At 42.2% G+C, this 20,038-nt stretch overlaps 1 protein-coding gene across 3 annotated transcripts; it reads left to right on the top strand.

Moving 5' to 3' along the window:
* The first annotated feature begins 435 nt into the window (after positions 1–435).
* cylda (cylindromatosis (turban tumor syndrome), a) lies at positions 436–19,316 on the top strand. 3 transcript variants are annotated; one of them, XM_053865646.1, is made up of 17 exons: positions 436–769; positions 2,299–2,834; positions 3,674–3,982; positions 5,289–5,394; positions 7,287–7,385; positions 8,201–8,317; positions 9,750–10,138; positions 10,358–10,397; positions 10,623–10,764; positions 12,572–12,694; positions 12,774–12,865; positions 13,247–13,313; positions 14,841–14,973; positions 15,816–15,924; positions 16,252–16,370; positions 16,680–16,896; positions 17,582–19,316. In XM_053865646.1, the coding sequence occupies exons 2-17, from the start codon at positions 2,343–2,345 to the stop codon at positions 17,764–17,766; spliced, it is 2,739 nt and encodes a 912-aa protein (XP_053721621.1). In that variant the 5' UTR covers positions 436–769; positions 2,299–2,342; the 3' UTR covers positions 17,767–19,316. The 3 variants fall into 3 exon arrangements, with proteins under 3 accessions (XP_053721621.1, XP_053721619.1, XP_053721620.1); XM_053865644.1 differs by having other exon boundaries at positions 10,358–10,523; XM_053865645.1 differs by lacking the exon at positions 8,201–8,317 and having other exon boundaries at positions 10,358–10,523.
* The last annotated feature ends 722 nt before the right edge of the window (positions 19,317–20,038 follow it).

The following is a 20,038-nucleotide window of genomic DNA, read 5'->3' as shown; positions in this document are numbered from 1 at the left end:
AAAAGCACTTATTTTATGATTCAAAGGTTGTTCATTCTCAACCAACCAATTACAGTAGTTTACACACAAACGCACACCTCGGGACAATTTTAGAGTATCCTACTAACATAGTACTTAATAATAACCATTTATTCATGAATATATATATATATATATATATATATATATATATATATATAGAGAGAGAGAGAGAGAGAGAGAGAGAGAGAGAGAGAGAGAGAGGTATCTATCTATCTATCTATCTATCTATCTATATATATACAGTATATAGACAGAGAGAGAGAGAGAGATACTGGTGGCTACACTTCAACCTAACTGTACATTTGTGTCACTCAGCGGGAAAGCCCCACAATGCGGGCTCTGATCAAGGAAATCTCTCTCAGCCAATCGGGCGCTTGTTATCATGAGCTGCAGCCAATGGGGACGCTGCTTGTATGATGACGTAACCATGAAGTTTCCAGAGGTCGTCTTCTGTAAATAATATATATCTTAGCTCTTGCGTTACACCGCGTCTCTTAACCTAACTATATGACAATGAATGTTTTCGTCAACTCGTGGCAGATTTGCTGACGACAATGTCAATACTCTGGGATCTCTGTTGTTGCTGGTTTCGCTACATGTAGCAGTACTGACCAACACGTTAGCATGCGCTAGCAAGCTCTGCTAATTCGGGGATATCGAGCCGTTACCACTGCGCTATATCGAGTTCGTGTCGACGTTTGACATGACAGTCATCTGTACCATCCATCACTACTGATACAAGCTGAAGGTAAGTCGCTCCTCTGTGTGGCATGAAACGGTTCGGACTCAGTGATGCGTTTAGCGCAGGGTACTGTCAACGGGCCTCTGCGTGACAGCTCTACACGCCGGCTGTTCATTGAAACCCAACACAGCACGTTTCCTTTTAAAACTGTAGGCAGTCCTGATGAATCCGAGCAAAAAGCTCAAGTTGATGTGTGATGAACGGTGTGCTGAAACGCTTTGGTCATGCGGAGCCTAAACATTTCTGTCATGTTCAGTGTTTCCATGTTCATGTGACGTCATTATTTCAAACATCGTGGGGAGTTGATCATGTCTTAAAACCAATGTACGTTTGATGTATCATAAGTTTACACAATATTATTTGAGTGCATTTATTATTTATAACATCATTCTACGTGCTAGCACTAATCGTCTTCGGTAAGTTTTACTACCCAGGTGGCAGGAGGCTGCGAGTGACACCTAAAATCAGATCAATCGATGGCATTCCACCCCGGTGTGGGCGTGGTCCACAACAGCCGACTCTGGTTGTGTAGTGACATCTTGCTCATGTAATGTAAGCTGATCATAAAACCTGTGATGAAAGAATAACCGTGAGGGGACGCCCAGAATGTGTATCAAAGCTGTAACTGTAGCAGTGGTCATTCTGATAAGTAACATTAGTCTCACTCTTGAGACCACCAAAAACAGAAACAAGTGGCGCCCCATGGTAAGGTAAAGTAGACATGGAACCATGACATGTTTGACTGTGTGTTGAGCAGGTGTATAAGACTGTGTGTAAGGGTGTATAAGGGTGGAACGTTTAACACATACATACATACATACATTGTCAGTTAACTGCAGCCTGGTCCTGTTCAGGGTTGTGGGGAGTGCTGAAGCCTTTCCCAACAGTCATCAGGCGAGAGGCAGGAATACACCCTGGACAGGTTGCCAGTCCATCGCAGGGCACACACTTTATTCACACGCATTAATTTTAGAGTGTCCAATTAGTGAGGAGACAAAATTCCTTAATAATCCATTAATGTTAAAGTGCTCACTGTAACTTCAGGGTCGGTGCTGAGTTTGACACGTGTTTACAGTTTCATGGTTGACAATAACAAGCCTGAAGGTTTGTTTCAGTAGAATTTGATGGTGCGCACTGTCATCGCTCCTCACAGCAGTCCAAGTATCTAATGTAGCCATGAGGAGTCTTTTTTTGTACCGTGGTTTCTAAACTACTGACTCACCACATAGATACGCCCAGAATAGATCCACCTGTTTGTGCATTGATTATTTTTAAAAGGTTTGTCCGGTAAATAGGATTCGTTTCGTACAAGAAGTGCTGGAATTAAGGTATAATATTACATAGGAGTTGTGGGGAATGGAAGCCATAATAGGGAAGTGCAATTCCTTAACATCGATGGGGAAGTTGTGATCTGCATTCCATAGCAGCAATGACATTTCTCAAGTCCTCGTAATTGATAATTTGTGTTTCTGCCTCACACCTTATTAAATGACATTTTTTTCCTTAAATACGATTATTCACTCTGTAATCTACAGGTCAAGCCTGCCTAGATGTTGCGCCTCCTGTCTAGCATGCAGCCATGAGCTCAGCCCTCTGGAGCCAGGAGAAGCCCCCCGGGGGCTTCAGGGAGGACTGGCGCTTCTACATGGTTGTGAAGGAGTGTACGGTGGAGAAGCCTCCCCAGAAGACACTGAGAATCCCACGTGGCAGTCTGGGTCAATCATGCCAGGAACGCAACAGCTTGGGGCGCACACTTCCCACGTGCAAGGGCAAAAAGAGCCTCCGCATTCTGGACCAGACCAATGTGGTACTGAGCCTGGATGAGAGGGATATCAAGGAGATGGACGAGAAGCTGGCGGAGCTGCTGTTCCCCATTACTAACTGCGAGGAGCGGTATGCTCTGCTCTACAACAAGTGTCGGCTGGATCGCATCCGTGATATTGACTGCGGTTCGAAGGTACGCGTACAGCTCCGCTCAGGGGATGAGCCGCTGCCTGGCGTCGTCCGTTTCAAAGGGTCTCTGCTCCCCGACAGAGCACTCTCTGGAATCTGGTTCGGAGTAGAGCTTTTGGTAAGTTTATTTATTTTTCAGAATGTTTAACACAAACTTAGAATTAAATAATCAATGAGTGGTGCATATTGTTGATGATGATGTATAATATCTTGACTTGTTTTGGTGAACCTCTAATTCAAGTGTTATTTTAAGCCCTACAATTTAGCAGTTAACCTCCACATATTCTAATATGTCACACTAAATCACTCTAAAAATATTTTGGCATTTGGAATAGAGACGTTGCTTTCTAAATGTCATTTGAGGTTGTGAGCTTTTCCTGTAAGGGTGTGACTTCTTTGTTACACTTTTTTGTTTTCTCTCCAAACTTCAATCTAAGTTACCTGGTTGGTCAGAAAGGTGTTTGATGAATATATCTGTTCTGACATTCTTGGGACACTCACTCTACACCGGATCTGTCTGATGTTAATGTCGAATGCAAACTACTTGGCACCTGTGAGCTTGTGTTACGCTTGATTGATTTCCCTGCCTCACACTGATGTACGTGTACGCGAATTAAATTGTACAGTCACTAAAAATAAAGCTGTGTAATCATTTTAGAATTCACCCTGCACAGATTAAGCTGTCAGTAAGAAGAAACTTTTTGTCCCTTGAAAACAGCAGCTCTGCATATTAATATCGTGGGAGTGTCTATTAATTTTTGAATAGATATTTTCAGTTGGACACGTGGTGTTCTTGCTGCAGTAATTGATCATAGGCTCCTTGAGCGCTGTCAGCACTTCTTCCCTGAAGAATGCTCAGCAAACCTGCTCTCCTTGTTATCGTAATAACTTGCTCATCTTGCTTGCTACTGTTTCCTGCTCCTGTTTCATTGTTTGCTCTGTCTTCCTTGCTCCCAGGAGGAAGGCCGAGGCCAGGGCTTCACGGAGGGATCGTACCAGGGTCGGCAGCTTTTCCGTTGTGAGGATGAGTGTGGCGTGTTTGTGGCTCTGGACAAACTGGAACTCTGGGAGGATGATGACGATGACTTGGCTGAACTCGAGGTAGACCATGTGAATCTTGTTGAGGATGACCAGGACTTCCCTCGCCTGGAAATCAACTCCAGGGTTGTAGTACAGACCAGAGAAGGACCTGAGAGAGGAACCATTATTTTTTGTGACCTCCTTCCCGGGAATGAGAGCCTTGGCTACTATGTTGGAGTTGACATGGTAAGAAACACCTCTTGCTGAACCTACAAAGTTCATTTGACAATATATTTTGAGCCACAATAGACTAAGACACAAGCTGGGTTGAGATATTTTAAATATCCTGTAAGTGTCGAGTACACTAAGCTGTTTTCTAATGCAATGAAAATTGATTATCAGTTATTTTGCGTTAAAGTGACTGCCTACTTATTAACATTCATTTTTTTTCAAACCAGAAAAATGTGCTTTATGGTTTTGCTTTTACGTGTTATTCTAAAACTGACGTTAGAGGAATAAACTGATGTAAGAACCTGCACCCAGACGAAGGAGGAGGATAAAGGTTATCAACTAGGCTCAAAAGAACTGAATGATAAACTACAGTTAAAAAGTGGGTTTGAGATAGTTGGAACTTAAAATATAAAAGCAGTTAAAAATGTGACAAATCCTGTATCGCAAGTATAAGGTCCTGTAGTGGCACATGCTCTAACCACCACAAGCGAGAAAGGGAACTTGAAATAAGGTGGCTTTTCATGTAGTGCGTGTGGTGGCTCTACTCTTAGTTATGGTCTTTAATTTCCGCTTACGTTTCACCACCTTTAGAAGTTTCCCAAATGTTGAAATATTTTGTTGAAAACTTTTCTCACATGTGGAATGTTTCCGTAGTTCTGAGCTGCACTGGTCATGCACTCCCATATATGTAGGAAGAAACAACAGACTTTTGAATCCCTTAGCCGATCCCTGTGAAATGAAAATGATTTGAAGCTCAGAGACAAGTTCATGTCTGTACCACATTAGCTGGTCTCTATGACTACTGTCGTTAGATGCTCATCCTAGTGTAGCTGCCCAGCGACTGGGCACATAACTGAGGCATTTGCCTGCTGATTGTTAGCAGCATCACCACTACCATCACCAGCAGCAGCAGCCCACTCAGTGCATCTGAACCACCCACGCAAGGCAAGGCAGTCACGCGGGGAGTGAGGTAAAGTCTTAGTGCTGTATGACCCAACTGTGTGGCTTGGTGCCAGCAGGCAGCTGAGACGAGCCCACTGCTCTGCCTCACTCTGCGTCTCAACGCCTTGTGGTAGCAGAGCTAGATCCCTGTTTGTATGCCATTATTCAGTGGCAGCTCTGAGCGGGATTAGAAACCAAAGGGTGGTGTGAGTGCCTAGAGACATACCAAAGATCCAGGTTGATTGATGCGAAGAGACGAACAGAGAATAAAGCATTATTCTCAATCATCGCGGTTCGACTCAGCTGGAAGAGGATGCATTTGCTGAGATGAACGCCTCAGAGTTTCATGCACTTCATCTCATATCTGGAACCCTTTCAGGACAATCCAATCGGGGAGTGGGACGGCCACTTTGACGGAAAGCTGCTGTGTGACTTCGCCAGTTTGGAGCACACTCGTCTTGTCCCCATCTGTGACGTTATGCCAGGTAAGCAGCATTTATGCCTGCTCTGTGTTTGCAGTTGAACTGTCGTCGCTGGAAAACAATGTTCCGTCTGAGCTCTGTCCCAGCATTCCCAGTTTGTGTTGTGCTTGCAGCCAGAACAGAGCGGCTTTTGTGTAGATGGCTCACTTGTTTTGAAAGTCAAGTGAGATTCTTGGAGCTCTTTGTTTTGCACTTTGACACTTTGATTTGTTTCTGTGCCCTCTTGCTTATTTCAAAGCCTGTGTATATCCAATTTTTTATTTCATGACTGTAAATATACATTACATTCCTTCAGGTTGATCTTACATGTTGATGGGCAGACTAATGTCTTTTCTTCATTTACCCTTCAGTAAGATCTGATGATATAACCTTATATCGTGTTTAGAAATTTAAAATGGAGCTCAATGGCAAACATATTTGTGACTGAAATTCTGCACATTTTCACAAGTTAATCAACTATTATGTACATAACTGCCAAGTGTCAGTAGTTTTTCTCTGACCTACTCCTACCACTTTTGTATTCAACAATATATACACAAAAACACCAAACCTTTTAAAACCATAAGGACGAAGAAGAAGTCAGGCGTACAATATATTTGATGAGAATAGAATTTTATTTAACTTTGGTTACACTTCAAGTCTGTGGTCCATATTGGTAACTGTAAGACATTATAATGCATTAATAAGGCTTTATAAATGATGTTGGAAATGCTTTAATATAATCAGCAACACATTGGGTGGTCACTGTGAGAGTTCTTACAGAAAGAGCAGAGCACAGATAACTTGCTCAGATTTCAGTCTGACAACGTCAAACAAGGAGCACTGTTTGTTATCTAGCATGCATGCCCTCTTAGCCTGTGAGTAGCATAAATTAGGGATGCACCGAAACACATTTTTTACTTCCGATTCAAGCCTTTAGCTAGGGGGACGTCTGGGCGTCCCTGAACTGCGAAACCAAAAAAATGGACACCCAGATTTTCTCAGCGGACAGGAATTATTAGTGCATGTATAATAGCCTACTCATAGTATCATCACGCTGGTTTCCATGAAAAGGGGTTTCCGCCTGGTAATTTTGCTGAAATGAAATTTGCAGATTATCAACCCTTTTGTAGCTGTACCTTAGCCATCATGGTCGCCATGTTTGTTTACTGCTGTAATCTCAATGTTATCCACATCTCGCGGGTCGCGACGAGCGCAGCATGGAAACGTTATTGATGGGAGGACTGACACTGATTAGAGGAAGCAATATTGCAAGTTCCAAACATTAAACAATCATTTACAACACTAACTCAATAGCTTTTTAATCAGGAAGAGTATTTTGGCATTTCTTTCGGCGGGAAGCCCACTCCCCCCATTCCCCCGCTATCCAGTACTATGCAGCGAACTGCGCTGGGAAGCACAGGATCCCACAGCGCTTGCTGAATGCGAGCAAATCGTTTTTGTACAGATGTTCGCAGTGTTGTTAAGTCAGTAGATGACATGGCGTGTCGGGAGGGGAATGGATTGGGCTAGGGTGGGGCTTTGGATGCCCCCTTTCAAAATTCTACGAATTCTACGACGAAGCAAACGGAGGAGTTTTGACATTTAGTGAATTGATGGCAATAAAACGCTCTCATTTAAACATGAGAATTAAATCTCCCTCCAATCTGCAGCAGTCTTCGCCAGATACTTCCCTCAGGTGTCCCAGCGTCATACGTGAAGCTTTGTGTCCCTGTGATTTAGTTAGTATGTTGTTTCTTTCAGGATTTTTTTCACAACCATAAACCTGTCCAGCTCCATGTTTTTACATATGTGTCGTTTCCACTTAGTTTTGCCGTTGAGGTTACATTACTGGTATCATCAGTTTTTTTTCCCTCCAGCTTCACTTACCATGAATGTGTTTTTGGTCTCTGCAGAATATTCCATGCAGGACCAGAGGCTGCAGAAGCACAGTTTTGGCCCCAGAGGCAGCAACAGTGACAAATTCTGTGGCCAAGGCAAACCAAAGAGCAAAGGTAAAGTTTCACAACAAGCAAGCCTAAAAGCATTCATTGAGTATCTGGCTCCAGTGGGCCAGCTTCTTCTCCATCCAGTTAATGATCTGAAGCTGAATTAATGAGCTCCTTTTTCTGCGTTTTCCTGCTGTTGAGTGTTCAATGCATTCATACATACTATCTTAAACCTGTAGTTGATATAGTAATTTATTTTATTTGTTGTAAGTTTTTGCCTTTCCTGTCTTGATGATGACAGATGATTATGATCTCAAGCAAATTCTTGTAAATGATCACCAGATGATTACCAGACTGTAAATTGTGTTAGGACTTTCCTCTTGATGAAGCCATAAAACTTTGTATTGAAAAAGTATAATGTATAACGTTTTTCTTACATTTTGTTAGTTCACATTTTTCCCGACTGCCTCTCTTGTCACTACATTTTTTTCTCCCATTGAGGTTAATTCTGAAGGAAGATTCTCTCTGGTGCAGCAAATTTATAAAAACAAATGAAAGCCATTGTTATATAACCAGAATTTTGGTAGCGCTATGGCAACAGCAGAGATGGTTCTATGGAAGAAGCTGACATAATCACAACAATGTGTGGATATGTCGGCTTGGTATTTTCCTCTCTTGTTGAAGCAGTAAATATCTATGTCGTGTTATTTGCTGTGATCACACTTAATTTTAGCAGTATAAAAAAAGATTTTTAAAAAGTGTGTAAGTTCCTCAACTTGGAGCGCAAGGTTGTATCATGCTCAAACACGAACATGACCCACATTCACGCCAGCCTTTTATCTTACTGTTGTTTTTTTTCCATGCGCTTGTGTTGTTTACAGGATTAAGTCATCAGTGCAGCAGTAGGAGCAAATCAGAATTTTACTATACTTTAAATGGCAGCTCTGTTGACCCTCCCATCCAGCCCAAATCCAAAAGCACATGGTACATTGATGAAGGTAAAATCTGGGTAAATTGAGGGGCTCTCCATCATCCCCCTTGGCAGGCTGCTGTTGGCAACTTTCGACTGACCAATGATTTTCCCGACTGGCTTCCCATTTTCACTTGAAATTGTTGGAAAACCTGATAAAATGTGGTTTTAGCTAAAGACACTCTTAAGACAGTTTTCAGAACACCAAGAAAAAACATCTATACAGGCTTTATGAAAAGAACAGTCATTTTTTTCATGAAATTATTCTTTCATATCCTTCAAAAGGAGGTCGGTTTGTTGCAGTAGCTTGCCATGAATATCTTTCCACTGTATCCGTCCTTCATCACCATTTTATTGTCCCACCTGCATGGTGCACTCAAGTCTTGATTAAAGCGTTTAATAATGTTCATGAGCCAGTCATTAACTGTGTTCTATTGTATCATTATTAAATGCTTTCACAAATATGGTCTCATTTGTAATTACAGCTGGTGATGTTTTCCCTTTGTCTTTGGGTGGTCGTACATATGGTGTCCTCCTATACATGTGTAAGGGTTAATCAAAGGTGCACTTTGGTCAAGTGTCAGGTGTTCATGAGCGCTGAAGACCATGGATATGTTTGCATGGACATTATCCAGCAGAAACTCAGTGAAAAATGTGATTTATCTGACAAACTCAATTGGAATTAATGACTACTTTTACTAACCTTAGCATATAAGGAGGTCATGAGTTGTGAGAAACAGTGTTTCATTTTTATTTTTGAAGTCATCACTATCCACCACATCACAGTATTTGTCTTTCTCTGTGAAATCTGTACAAGTAAACTCTCCATGTGTCTGCACAATGGAACTGCCTTCCAATTTAAGAATTCAAAATTTCAAAATTGTTCTTAATTGATCCTTTATTGTGTCCATGTACATTTTTCTGGTGACCTTTCCTGGGATATAAAAAGTGAAGAAGTCATTTGAAAAAGTTCAAATCATACCATTAACAAAGTTTTCTGTCTATTGTGGTTTGGCACCAAAAGCTTTTTCTGAATTCCAGTTGTGTGTCCAGTAAACTGTTTATCTTAAATTTGATGGCAGATTCCCTGATGGTTTTCGGTGTTAATGATCGGCTTGTGGGTGCAGGTGTTTTAAGTTGTTTATTTTTGTGTATTTTGGGTGGTACAAAGAAATGCATTCTTTCTCCTAGTGGGAGCTTTATTGCTCGGCTTATATTCACTTGAAACAAGTACTGTCCTGACTGTACGGACAGGTTTGTGCAGTAATGCTCTGCTCTTTATTTTTGACACAGCGGGGAACGAACATTTTGACTAGTGTCTAATAATAAGTTGCTAATGCCTCCTCAAAAATGCTATGTATATTCCCAGGTAGTGCATTTTGAAACTAGCTGATTAGATTGGTAAGCTCACCATAATTGTTAACTACATTCTGACGCATGCTGTCTGATTTCTCTTACAGTTGGGGAAGACCCTGCTAAGTCACTCACTGAAACCCCCCCAGACTTTAACCAGTCGTCACCGCCCTCCCGAGCGCCACCAGCTGCCTCGTTGTCCAGTGACAATAAGTTCCATTCTCTGCCCTTCAGCTTGAACCGGAAGAGTGGGCCCATTGACAGCATGAGTCACGGGCCTCTCTCCCTGTCTGTCCAGTCAGTAATGGGAGAGCAGCCCGAACCCACGTCACCCGCCGCTCCTCCTTCGCCACAGCCGCCGACCAGTGCCAGAGGACAGCCTGGTCTGGAGGTGGGCTCGCTGGTTGAGGTGAAGGAGAACCCTCCTCTTTGTGGGGTGATTCGCTGGGTGGGCCTGCCGCCCGGACTGTTGGAGCCTTTGGCTGGACTTGAGCTGGTGAGCCCCACATCCACACACATCCTGTAGCTCAGAGCAACTCACAAAGAGAACAAATTACATTTCAGGTAAAGTTATTCTGAACATACACGCTCACACTCTGCGTGCTACGTAAAACACAGGCAAAATTGACCTAAATTATTGGTGGTGATAGAAAATAGGAGTAAAACAACATTGGGGAATGATGTGGATTATGGGTCAGTACTTCATCTCTTCCAGGAGGAGGAGTGCCCCGGTTGCACTGACGGCACCTTCAAAGGTACGCGGTACTTCACCTGCCCACCCAAAAAAGCCTTGTTTGTGAAGCTCAAGTGTTGCCGGCCAGACTCCCGCTTCCCATCCCTGCACCACTCCTCCAACCCTATAGAGCGTTGTAACTCCATTGGTGAGTCAGTAGGACAGTCAGGACGTTTGGCTTTTAAAATGACGGTACTTTGATGTTGTCAAGGCCTCTTTCTCACTTTCATTTTCTCTGTTTCCTCAGCTTTTGGTGGTTACTTGAGTGAGGTCGTACATGAGAATACACCGCCACGGTCTGAAACTGATGGTCTGGATGTCATGGTGGGAAAGAAGAAGGGCATCCAGGGTCACTACAACTCCTGCTACTTGGACTCCACCCTTTTCTGGTCAGTACTTTTCTCATGATCCAGTTTACGCTTCAGTGGCTGTAAGAAACGCATTTGCCTTTAGGCAAACATAGTTTGTTAGCTGTTTTGACTTTGGTCAGGTTATATAGCAGCTGAGGTCCAGCTGTATTGCATCAACTGTGACTGCCAGCATTGCCACAGGGCCTTTGGCCAATACGATTGACAGAAACCACGGGAGATCCGGAGTACGAAAAACATTTCCGTGGGACTGATTTTGTTATGCATGCGCCTTCCTTGCCTTAATCCAAGCTACATGAACATTCTCCTTTAAGGGAGGGACGATTTTCCATTTGTATTAAACTAAGGTGTGTGTCATTTCAATGGAACGATGATGATTCTCATTCTGCAACTACTTCCTTTGATCTAATCCTTCATGCCTTGCTCTCTCACTCACTATCTGCACATCACAGTCTCCTACCCTAGCAGCAGCCTGACTGTCTCGGAACACTGACAGTTCCTTGAGAAAAGAGCCTTGCTATAGCCACCCCTATTCTTTGGCAGCGCAGTTGACATTTGAGGAGAGGATGGATGTTATAATTGTGCTGTTGAGAGTGTAAGTCTGTTAATCTTTATAAAAATGGGTGAAGCAAGTTGTGAGGACAAGGGACAAGCAGCCACCAACAATGAAACTAATTATTTGTCTTTTCCCCTCAATTATTTATTCATTTTCACAGTTGTTTCACAAATTATTTTAACTATAAACTCATGTACATTTAATATTTATTTTTAATTGAAATTTAAATTACACATTTAAATTTAATTTGGAACATTCAGTATATTACCATTCAGTATTTTGGAACCAACAAATCTGTAACATCTGTAATCCTTCACTGTCAGACCTTTGATCCTCTTTCACAACAATGAGGTTCCTAGAAAAAGGACCACAGTCCTCCGTCAGAATGAACCGCCTCTTCTTCTGTAACTGTTGTCTAAAAGTCATCACAGATATTGCTTGCAGCTTTCTCCACTTCATCTGTACTCAGCCTAGTTTGTTTACAGAGTTGGTTCCTCTGGCTGCTTCATAAGATGTCACCGATGTTTGACCTAGTTATGCACTCGTCTGCATCACAATCTAATTTATGGTTGTGTATGGAAGCAAAACAGAAACTTTTTCTGAGAAGCTGATTTAGTGTCTATACTGTGAAAATACCACTGTGTCAGTGGATGCAAATAAACATCACAGCAGTATAACTTCAGTTCCTTCAATCTCATGTTGAACGAAATGAACTATAAACACGCACATACAGAAGCCCATTTACCATCAAATAATGCTTTTGTTGTGGTGTTTGTGACATGTGTTTGTGCATGTATTCCCTGTGTGATCAGGTTTTTACATCTGCATTTACTTTTTTCTCTATCTGATCTTAATAAAATTGGTGTGTGTGTGTGTGTGCTAGTATGCTTGCAACACTGAAAGGTTGACTGACCACAGTCTAAATGAGGCTAGTACACAGCTGGCTGATGATTAGTTGGAGCTAATTATTAGTTTCCCAGAAGTCTATCTGAAGCATAAATAAATAATTAAATGTAATTGGAACCAGAAATCTTCTCCACAATCTCATCTGTACCTACGTTTTTATATTACCTGCAGGATTTAGATAATATCAGGAATCGTCATTGGACAAATGAATATGTTGGAGATCAGGTTTAACAACTTCCATTACAACAATCCATTACCAAAAAGAATACAACTCCTCAATGGGAAAAATTCTATTGTCATATTTATTTTTTGTACTTCTGGTGTGGAGCTCTAATATGAATTTGTAAACATCCATCTCTCCTACAGTCTCTTTTCCTTCAGCTCAGTACTGGACACGGTCCTGCTGAGACCTCGCTCTAAAACAGATGTGGAATATTACAGAGAGACCCAAGAACTTCTTCGTACGGAGATAGTGAACCCACTGCGGATGTGAGTTCTGTCTTCCGCTGTCACGTAAAAAAAAAAAAGCCACTTCAAGCACTGTTTTGTCATCCCCTTGTTCCTGCAGACACGGCTATGTGTGTGCTACTAAAGTGATGAAACTGAGAAGGATTTTGGAGAAAGTAGAGGCAGCGTCTGGTTTCACCTCTGAAGAGAAAGGTAGTTATTTCCTCTTTCTGAGGTTTCATGACAATTTGACGTTAACTGATATCAGTTGTGAGCAAATGACTTCTGTAATTGTGATCCAAATTTGTAGACACAAAGGGAAGTTATTATTATAATATTTCGTTGGTCTCAATGCAGTTCAACTGCCTTCACGTTGTAAAACAGCAAAACATTTCAGCTCCTCAAGTCATTGTTTTTTCACTGACAGTTAAAGTCATGGTGGTTCTGGCGCATTTTCAATTTGCTTGTTATCATAATATGATAAAATCAAGTTCAGTATTTCTTTCGATTAACTCCAACAGCCTTTTTTTTTTCTACGAATGCATTGACCCTGCAAATTATTGGATTGCTCTTCTGAATCTTTTCTGTCTGCAGATCCCGAAGAGTTTCTCAACATCCTTTTTCATCACATATTAAGGGTGGATCCATTGCTCAAGCTCAGGTAATTTATATATATATATATATATATATATTTATTTTTTTTTCTGTTGTGTTACAAGCAGTAATGCCTGTAACGTGTTACTTAGTAACGTGTTACTTATCAGGAATCGTCATTGGACGAATGAATAAGTAACACGTTAGAGTAACGTGTGACTTAGTCACACGTTACCCAGTAATCGGATTAAAGTTACTTATACAAGTCACTGTGCGTTACTATTGTTGCCGTTGTCGGGAAGCGAAATATTAAATGCTTTTGATACATTTTAGACTTTTCTAGATGACATTTTCTTTGGTGCAGGAAGAAACGGCACTGATGTGATGTACTGATGTTGTAGTTTCTCTAGAAAGTCAGAAATATAATGATCCTTTGCCTTGTAGATAACAAAGGCAAAAAAGTAGTAAAATTTTAATAATAATACTGTACATTCATATAACAGAGATTGTGCTGAAAAATTACCACAAACATGGAAAGACGCTGGAGCCCCGTAAGGTTTTATTCACAAATAAAACCTTGTGAAATGACCTAAAACCATTTGATTGTCGCTGTTATTTATTTCTCATCGAAAAGTCCAGCAGAACCAGGTGCAAGTCATACTCATCAAATTTACTAAAGGAAAAAAAAGAAAAAAATACACATGATGTAAACTGTTGAGAAAACTGGAAAAACGGAATAAAGTAAATATAATAAAACCATTTCTAAATATCACAAAATTTAAATAATATATTTTATTTAAACTTTGGAGAATATGTAAGTAAAGTGTAAATGACAGTATTGCCATAAAATGTTCTAATTAATTTTCAACAATTTTTACTGTTGGGCGCCATCACTTTCTTTATCATTTTTTCTTTTCAAGAACTTCTCCATAGTTGGTTACTATCATAGATTTGCAGCTGTCAAGTCAATTCAGTGACTCACTAGTGCCACCATACGTGGCTCATGGATTAAATCTGAGTGTCACATGGCCCAAAGGTGTAAAACAAAAAAGGAGGCGCTCGCAGCCCAGCCATGGGCCCTGGCCCTATGGTTAAGAATCACTGGTACAGGCAATGAGAGCTGTCGTGTAACTTGACAAGTAACTTGTAATCTAACTTAGTTACTTTTAAATTCAAGTAGTCAGTTAAGTAACCAAGTTACTTTTGAGGTAGTAATCAGTAATTAGTAGTCAGTACTTTTTCAAAGTAACTATGGCAACACTGGTTTCCATTGATGCATGAATGCTCATCTACAAAACACATACTGTATGCTCAAAGGAAGGTGCTACTCCTCTCTCTTCCATCACAGTTTCCAATGTGTCGCTTCAGTGAGTGACACATTGTGACACACCACAGTGATTTATTGGTGCTATGGCTGCTGTGAAGCTATTTTTAAATTTCGCTGAAGACCAGTGACTGACGGTGAAGATGCCTGTGTTTACCAAGTTTAACTTGTGTTTTGTTACTTTGGTTGGCAAGTGAGAGCTGCGCCGTCTTCATGAAAATAAAGTCATAATTGAAACTGCCAATCCAAAATCCATTTGTGCTTCTGCAGGTCAGCAGGACAGAAGGTCCAGGACTGTTACTTTTATCAAATCTTCATGGACAAGAAGGACAAAGTTGGCGTGCCCACCATCCAACAGCTGCTGGAGTGGTCGTTCATCAACAGTGATCTCAAGTTTGCCGAGGTGCTCTCTTCATCTTTAAATCTTACTTCATTTGCTCACATAACAAATTTAAGAGAAGAGGACAACTCATTGTTAGTGCCTACTTTCAATCCCAGAGAAAACACGACAAGGCACTGCCGTGTCCATTTTTACAGCAGGTGCACGTCCATTGTAGCAGTGGTCCCCACCCCACATTAAACACAAGCAGTGACGTTGTTTTTAATGCAATGTAATGCTTCAACTATTTGGGCCAGTATTTGTAAAAAATGTAATCTGTAATCTTAAGGATAATGATATTTTCCCCAATTTCGTATGCTGGCCTTCATTATTGGTGTATAGCTTTTAGGATACAACTTGAAAAAATTGATTTATGGATAATAATAATATATTTTAAAGCCGGTATGATTTTAAAAGTATGTCTGGACCTTCTTAAATGTTATTGTTGCCTGCCACTCATGAATAAAGTTGTAATTATCTGGGATGTTTGTTATGGTTATGTAATAAATTGATACATTTTTCTAGCTACATTGTCGTACTTTGAGGGAATGTTTCTCACACTTATTCTAAATCACAGACCGTCGCATGAGCAGCCTCGACTCACCTGTCCTAAAGTCACTCTAAGCAGAAAGGGCTTTAAACAGGCTTTTTACTTTACTGCTCAGGTCTACAGTGCTGGTGAACACATTCATGATAGTGTGGTGTCCATCGGGTATTCAGCAGAAGTAAAAACAGCCAGGGAATATTGATACTGCGGACAGATTTTTCCCTGTTCTTCATCCTTTTCGTTTGAGGGTTTATCCGCTGTTGTGCCTGCTCTGGTTTTCCCATGACAACATATGCTGTGTTTTCCTCATGGCTGCCAGGCTCCCTCCTGCCTTATCATCCAGATGCCCCGCTTTGGCAAGGACTTCAAAATGTTCAACAAAATCTTCCCCTCCCTGGAGTTGGACATCACAGACCTCCTGGAAGACAGTGAGTCATGAGTTATTTTTCTTTTACCTGCTTCGTAATACCTTCCTGCTGGTCATCCAGAGCCCTGGTTATAGCAGCTTCCTGCTGAATTGTTCTCTTTCAGCAACCAGCTGTCATCCATCAGTAACTCAGTGTCGAGCCTCTCCTTTAAGGAAGGAGGCTGAGCACTGAGCTGCGTATTTGCAGTTTCTAGACTATTTTTATGGTTTGGCCCTTCACAGTCCAATTATACGGAGCAGAGGCGAAACATTTCCTTGTATGTTTATGAGAGTGTTTCATTTTCAGTTTGTGACACAGTCAGTGATGCATCTCTTGTGTAAAATGCAGCACCTCGGGAGTGTCGAATCTGTGGAGGTCTGGCTCTCTATGAGTGCAGAGACTGCTACGAGGATGCCGACATCACCGCGGGGAAGATCAAACAGTTCTGTGAAAAGTGCAATACCCAGGTAACCAGCAGAGGCTGCCATTGTAGCAAGCAGCAACACAAGTGGTGCATGTCTGCGAATTCAACATGTGGTGGCGCCAAATACAAAGAAATGAGGCTGAGAAGTTGTTGGTCGTGACAACTTGGAACCGAGTGTTATTATTCACCAGCCGATTCTACATTAGATCTGTAACTTTTTTGTATTATATTGTGCAGGTCATGCCACAACATTGAACTATTCTGAATGTGATGAACTGTTCTTCATAACTCATAATGACTTCCCAACAGGGCGTGCAAATGATCAGTGTTTCCGTCTTTGTCCATGCTTCAGGTCCACCTCCACCCAAGAAGAAAGTCCCACCGGCATGGCAAACTGTCCGTCCCCAAGGAGCTGCAAGACGGAATCGGGCGCCAGGCTGGTTTCCCTCGCCAGACGATGGAGCTGTTCGCCGTCCTCTGCATTGAAACGAGTCACTACGTGGCTTTTGTCAAGTACGGCAGCGCAGATTCCGCCTGGCTGTTTTTCGACAGCATGGCAGACCGTGACGGTGAGCGTCGGCACCAGATGAATTCATTTTTATTATGACTGCAAACTGATCCTTTACGCGAGGCAAGTTGGTTTTGGAACCATTAGAAAATAGTTGATTTGGTTTAGTTTAGTTTAATAGACTTTGGTACATTTTTGTGTTTGTTTTTTGTTTTGACTATTCATCTTCAGCTTTTATATTTATTATTATTGATACTCCTTATGTTTTTTAAAGATGCAGATATGTATATAATATGATAAATTATTTGAAATGGGAAATCACTTTTTTTTAACTAACACAGTCAAACTGAGCAAATATTTCATGAACTAAAGTGGCTGAGCTGCCACATTTCTTCACTTCACATTCAGTACTTTCAAGTTAGTCTGACTTCTTCAAACTGGTGGGAGAAGCCATTATGCAGCAGCCTGGTAGCTGGAAGGGAGATTTTAGTGTAGAAAAATCCAAGACAAGAGCTGTGAATGCAGGTGAAGCAGTGGTCAGGTACTACTGCAATTGGTCAAAGGAAGGTCTGTCCGGAGGGAGAGGAGTCAGTTCAGAGCACATCAGAGATCCCTGCCCTCAGAATCTGAACTGAACAGCGCGGAGAAGAGAGAGGTGGCCTGCTCTCACTCACAGATGGTTGGTAGTTGATACCAGAAGCCTGAGCTGCGCTAACCCAGTATGCATGCATCCTGTGTCTCAACAGGAGGACAGAATGGTTTCAACATCCCCCAGGTGTCGCCCTGTCCAGAGGTGGAGGCGTACCTGAAAATGACCCCGGAGGAGCTGCACAGTCTGGACCCAAAAAGCATCCAAGGTCAAGCGCGCCGCCTGCTGTGCGACGCCTACATGTGCATGTACCAGAGCCCGACCATGAGCCTGTACAAGTAGAGTCCGCCATGACACTCCTCCCCCCCAGTCCTCGGCCAGTCCACCTGCCCCTCCCTGAGGGCAGGAGATTCCCAGAAAGACCAAAAATGAGAAAGTAAACTCAAAAGAAGAAAGGCAGGCTGCAGCTGGGGAGCTGTCCAGAGTTAACCCTCTCCACTCCGCTTTCCTCCATGTCTCCTTCTCCCGGGCGGGAGACACCGAAGAGAAAGAGATTTGCACTGTGCATCACTTGAAGTCTGTTGTAGCTTCCCGCAGGCTGGAGCCTTTGTGCTGGATGATGAAGCAAATCTAGGCCTTATGAGGACTCGCTGCTTGTTCAGAGAGGAAGAGTCTTTGGAGCTCGCAAGGAGGACCTTCACCACCTCATTTACCTTAAGAACAGTGCAGTCCTGTTAATCACTTCAAAAGACCAGAGCTTTCCATGACAAGTACAACAACCCTTCGACCCATTTGTTCTGAAGTAGCATAGTGTTCACTCAGTAGTCCATCATCAAAACTGTAGGTGTCTGTGCAGCTAGAACCTTCTGCTATTTGTGAACCAGTCGGCGTCATCTCTCACCGCGCTGTGTGTCTAAACCGTACTCGTTCAGAAAGAGATGTAGCCAGTGTAAAACTCTCGCTCCGAACATGCTGCACTTCTCCTCCGTCCCAAAGTGGAGCCATCACTTGCCCGACCTTCCAATTTGTTGGTTGGGAGACATGGTTTTGTGTTACAGAATACAAATTTGCTTCTCCTCTGGAGCTGTAAAGAATGGTCTGCATCGCTAATGCAGCGGAGATGCCAGATAAATGCATGAAAGGAGATTTGTACAATGGCTCCTGTTGTAAAGCCGGAGCTCTGTGTGCATTCACAGGATCAGAAGGGGAGGGGGCGAGGGGGGGGCTACTGGAAAATTCCGGATGTTTTTCTTTTAAAGGAGAAGTGTGGTGTGAAGATTTGACTCACACGTTGATGACTAAATCCAAATGATATTTTGTGTTTACAGAGTTTTGTCGGAGAGTGAAGTGTTGCCTTCATGAAGGTGTGTAAATGTTTCCAGCCACGCAGCACATAACAGAAACAAGCGAATAATCTTATTTATTGAAATATTCTAATCATATTAAAAGTGTTTTTATAAAGACGGCACAGAGGGAGGTTTTTGTCGTTTCAAGTTTGAAGTGATTTTTGTTTTTATGCTGCCTCCAAGCAACTACTGAATGTTTTACAAGTTGTGCAGCGGCGAAAAGATGGCAGTGTAATTGAGCTCTATACCCGCCTATTAATGTCTAAAGTGTATCCATCATACTTTAGCTCAAGTGGTCAAGGTTTGAAACTCGATACTACCTAGAGTTTTTATTTATTCCTCACAACTTGAACTTGTGGGTTTGTGTGGAAGAAGAAGGGATACTCGTGTTGCTTTTCTGTTCTGATGCTCACTGACTGAAGCACATTCTCTGAGGATGGAGGTTCTCTGTTGCATCTGTGCAGTGTTAAACGTGTAACGGGTGGAAGTTGTTGTCAGTGGTGTTCCTGTTCATGTTACTGAAATAAAGCCCGTTTTGAAGGGTCGTGGGACTGAATCTGATGGTCAATCTTAACAAAACAAAGCAGTATTGTATGATATATAGCTTTGCAAAACAATAGAAACTGTGAAAAGACCTCTTGGCATATGGAGGTGCTCCTAGGTAAGAGACAAGGTTTTCCCTGCTCAAAAAACTTCAGTTCCTGTCTGATCTTTTTTTTTTTTTCTGGCCATAGAAAAAAGATCTGAACAATTTTAAGTCCGCATGAAATCACTGACACCGTTATCGTGCTCATGGAAGGCCTCTATCTGAAGTTGTGCTTGCACAAAAATGGAGACGGTGAGGCGCGTACCACAAAACACAGACATGGCAGGCAACACTAAAAACTACATTGATCAATATCTTGTGCTATTTCTTTCCGATGAGTGCAACAGAACCAGCACCACTCTGTAGACTTGAGAGGCGAGGATATTGTTGACCAAAACTTGTACCGATGCTAAAAGCAACCTTGACAAACCCATTCGCTCTTGGACCTAGTTTCAACACGTTGTGGTCCCAGTGACTGAAAACTCTTAGGTTTAGATGAGGTAGAACCTGCGCAGGTCAGACCGACTGCGTCGTGGTGAGGACCAGCCCATGATCTCACCAAAACCCCTCGGTAAAGGGGACATTTTGACTGGAGGCTCAGCCACAGGGACTGCCTCCTCTCCATGCACAGGAGCAGCAGTTCTACTTTCAACCTCTCCTGGATGGCCAAGCTTCTCAACCT

Source organism: Synchiropus splendidus, chromosome 5 (assembly GCF_027744825.2).
Source record: "Synchiropus splendidus isolate RoL2022-P1 chromosome 5, RoL_Sspl_1.0, whole genome shotgun sequence".
NCBI classification, from domain to species: Eukaryota; Metazoa; Chordata; class Actinopteri; order Syngnathiformes; family Callionymidae; genus Synchiropus; species Synchiropus splendidus.
Note: the sequence above shows the minus strand (reverse complement) of the source record. Positions and strands in the feature narration are given on the sequence as shown.